Source organism: Octopus bimaculoides, chromosome 6 (genome assembly GCF_046866305.1).
Source record: "Octopus bimaculoides isolate indiv1 chromosome 6, ASM4686630v1, whole genome shotgun sequence".
Taxonomy (NCBI): Eukaryota; Metazoa; Mollusca; class Cephalopoda; order Octopoda; family Octopodidae; genus Octopus; species Octopus bimaculoides.
Genome location: NC_142933.1, coordinates 93923364 through 93926659, shown reverse-complemented (window position 1 = coordinate 93926659; position 3296 = coordinate 93923364). Strand labels below are relative to the sequence as shown.

At 38.0% G+C, this 3296-nt stretch overlaps 1 protein-coding gene across 1 annotated transcript in view; it reads left to right on the top strand.

The window, feature by feature from the left end:
- The window catches only part of LOC106883825 (uncharacterized), a 58968-nt gene extending 56103 nt beyond the window's left edge, over nucleotides 1-2865 (top strand). The window contains exon 6 of the mRNA XM_052968652.2: nucleotides 2406-2865. Coding sequence (XP_052824612.2) covers nucleotides 2406-2594 — 189 coding nt within the window. The 3' untranslated portion in view covers nucleotides 2595-2865. The remainder of the gene's footprint in view (nucleotides 1-2405) is intronic.
- Nucleotides 2866-3296: the final 431 nt, after the last annotated feature.

Below are 3296 nucleotides of genomic sequence, written 5' to 3'. Positions count from 1 at the left end.
GTGTGTGTACCAAGGGGTGTTCATTAAAGATTTCTCCTGACCCACTTCCCATAGACTGGGACAAATGAAACTTGGCATAATTATTAGTCCTTCTTTACGTAGCCACCACCAATGGTGATGCACTCCTACCACCGCTTTATGCAGCAGTAAAGACTTCATATGTAGAAGTCGGTAGGTTGATCTGGAGCCAAGATTTTACTTCGGAAATAAGTTCATCATCCGAAAAGTGCGTCCCCTTCAAAAAAGACTTCATGATTGGAAAGAGTGGAAGTCAGATGATGCAAGGTCGGAAGAGTAAGGGGAAAGAGGAAGGATTTTATAGTCGAAGGAGTGTGCTTTCATCAGGGCAACATGCGCATTGTGAACTGGGGCGTTGTCTTGAAAGAGGCAGAGTTCTTTGGTCAGCATGCCGCGCCTCTCTGCTTTGATAGCGTCCCACAATTTCTGCAGCAGAGAAGCATAATATGCCCTGTTAATTGTGGTGCCCTTTGCCAGAAAATCCATCATCACTACTCCGTGCTGGTCTAAAAAGACTGTGAGCATTACCGTGCCTGCTGAAGGTTGGACACGAACCTTCCTTGGAGGTGGTGAGTTATCATGCTTCCATTGCTTCGACTGGACTTTAGTCTCAGAATCATAGTGATGAACCCATGTTTCATCTTCAGTGATAAGTCTGCCGAAAAAGTCCTCGTTTTCTTGGCACATTGCCAAAAGAGCCTGTGAGGAATTGGCTAGTTCCTGCTTCTGAAAAGGTGTGAGCATTTGGGAAGACCATCGTGCAGACAACTTCTGCATGTACAAATGGTCAAGAATGACTTTTTTCCACGGACACTACACTTATTTTCACTTCTTGGCCGAATAATTTTGTGGTGATTTTCCGAAATGGCGGCTCCCACTTTATGGATGATGTCATCATCAGCAGCGGAATGTGGTCGTCCATGAATAGGAACAATTTCCACCGATGTCTGACCACATTTGAACTGGCGATGCCAGGGCTTAACTACGTCGTATGATGGTGTACCGTCATCATAAACTTCTTTCATCTCTTCGAAAGTCTCTTTTGGTGTACGACCTTTCAAATATAAGAACTTAATCACTGATCTACATCCAACTGCCTCCATTATAATATCTTAGTCCAGTTCAGCAGCCGTAAAAGGCAAACGAAAGCTAGTTGAAAGCTGCAATTTACAATGTAACTTGTAGAGACATGTATATGATTATACCTGTATAAGTTCCATCTCCTGCATATATGTAAATGTTTGTATCTATCTATATGCATATAGATAGGGTGACTTTGCTTATCATCCTTTCGCAGTCAATAAAATGAGTATCAGCTGAGCACTGGGATTGATAACATTGACTAGACCTCTCTCTCTAAATTGATGGCCTTCTGCCAAAATTTGAAACCAATATTTTGCAGAAATTTTGCAGCAGCTTCTGGCCTAAGCCTCTGAGTATGTAAGATGGCCCGCAACCAAAAGCGAACCACAAAGTCATTAAACTCTTGCTAGCGCTTACGGTCCGGTATTGCTGCATATTAATTCAAACACTTTCGTTTACTCTTTCTTTCGTTCGTTCTTTGGCAGCACAAACAACACACCCGCACAAACACATTATGTGGCATACGTGTTTAAGTAATTTGTTTAGTAATCTTTCTGTATAAGTTCGCTTCTATTTCCCAGTCTGACTTTACTTATTTCCCTAGCGATATTATGCGGCTAATTTAATCTATTGACGTAAATAAAAGAAATTGCTGACCTACAACATGACATTTTTTCATCAGCATTTAAACAAAATGCTTAAGAGACAAAAGGGAAAGTTAACCTTGATGAAAGTGAAGCTTGAGACGTAAGGGAACGTTACTACACACCATTGGGTACTGGTGTATGTCTGTTATTCTACCGATTCTGCAAATTTACCGCCCTTTTATTATTATTATTATTATTATTATTATTATTATTATTATTATTAATAATAATAATAATAATAATAATAATAATAATAATAATAATAATAATAATAATAATAATTCTACAATAAGCACAAGGCCTGAAATTTTGGGGAGGGGGCTAACCGACATCATCGACCCAGTGCTCAACTGGTACGTGATTTATTAAGTCTGAAAGGATATATGGCAAAGTCGACCTAGGGCGATAATTGAACTCAGAACGTGAAAATACCGTCGAGGTTGACTTAATTCTTTCGGGATCGATAAAATAAGTACCACCCTGGGTTCGATGTAACTGACTTAGCTGCTCTCTTAAAATTGCTGGCCTTTTCCCCGAATTTAAATAGTAGTAATAATAACAATAATAATAATAATAATAATAATAATAATAATAATAATAATAATAATAATAATAATAACAACAACAAGCAGTGATCTCAGGTTCAATTAATTTCAGATGTACCGTATCAAGATTTTCGCATACAGGGATAGTAGCAGAATAGCATTTCTCGAGAACAAGGAGAGTGGAATTGGAGGAACGATCGATGTACAACGATTTAACCCAAGGGCATCTGTGATAGCAAAAATCTCAGAAACTTCGATAAACAGGGCTATTGCTGAGGCGGAATCATTGTTCGACTTTTAAAAAAATTGCATGTGGAAAATTTGTCTAACTGATATTTGCTTTGCCTTCTTCTCATACGCTTTGTTACAATCCATTATAATAAGTGGAGTTGATGTGATTTAGTAACAGGATTCGTAATAAATTAAACGTCTGGCAAATATTACTAAAAAATTAACAACAATAACACAAACAGGAAAAGTAGCAATATCAAAAGCCGTTGTTTCGTATAATTTGAAGTAATTATTTTTTACTCCGGTGTTCCGATTGTAAATAATAAAAATCAGAAAACTTACTTTTCAAGTCTTTATTGATTGTTTTCTTTACTTTTGCTAATAATGTCTGAAACCATCATCGTTGGTGACTTTAATGTTCGCAGCTCTTGATTCGAGCCTACTAATTGTAGGCCTCTAATTGGTAGTTCGACTTCCTAAAAAGTAGCAAGCAAATCATCCCTCTACCACAGACTACAATATATTAGACAGCAAGAATCATCGGATAATCAAGTCCCAAGCACAGTAAGTCTGGAGAAAAATAACCGGCTGGTCACGATTGTAATATCGTTTGACATAGTTAAAGGGTATTAAAAGCTCATCTGGAGCGGTATCAAAAGGTGAACATCAGGTGATGTTCACCTTCTGATACAGCTGGGACTGAATTGTCTGCTATTTTGTACTATCTCTACCGGACAAAACCGTTATGTATCCGTATCCTTGAGCAATACAC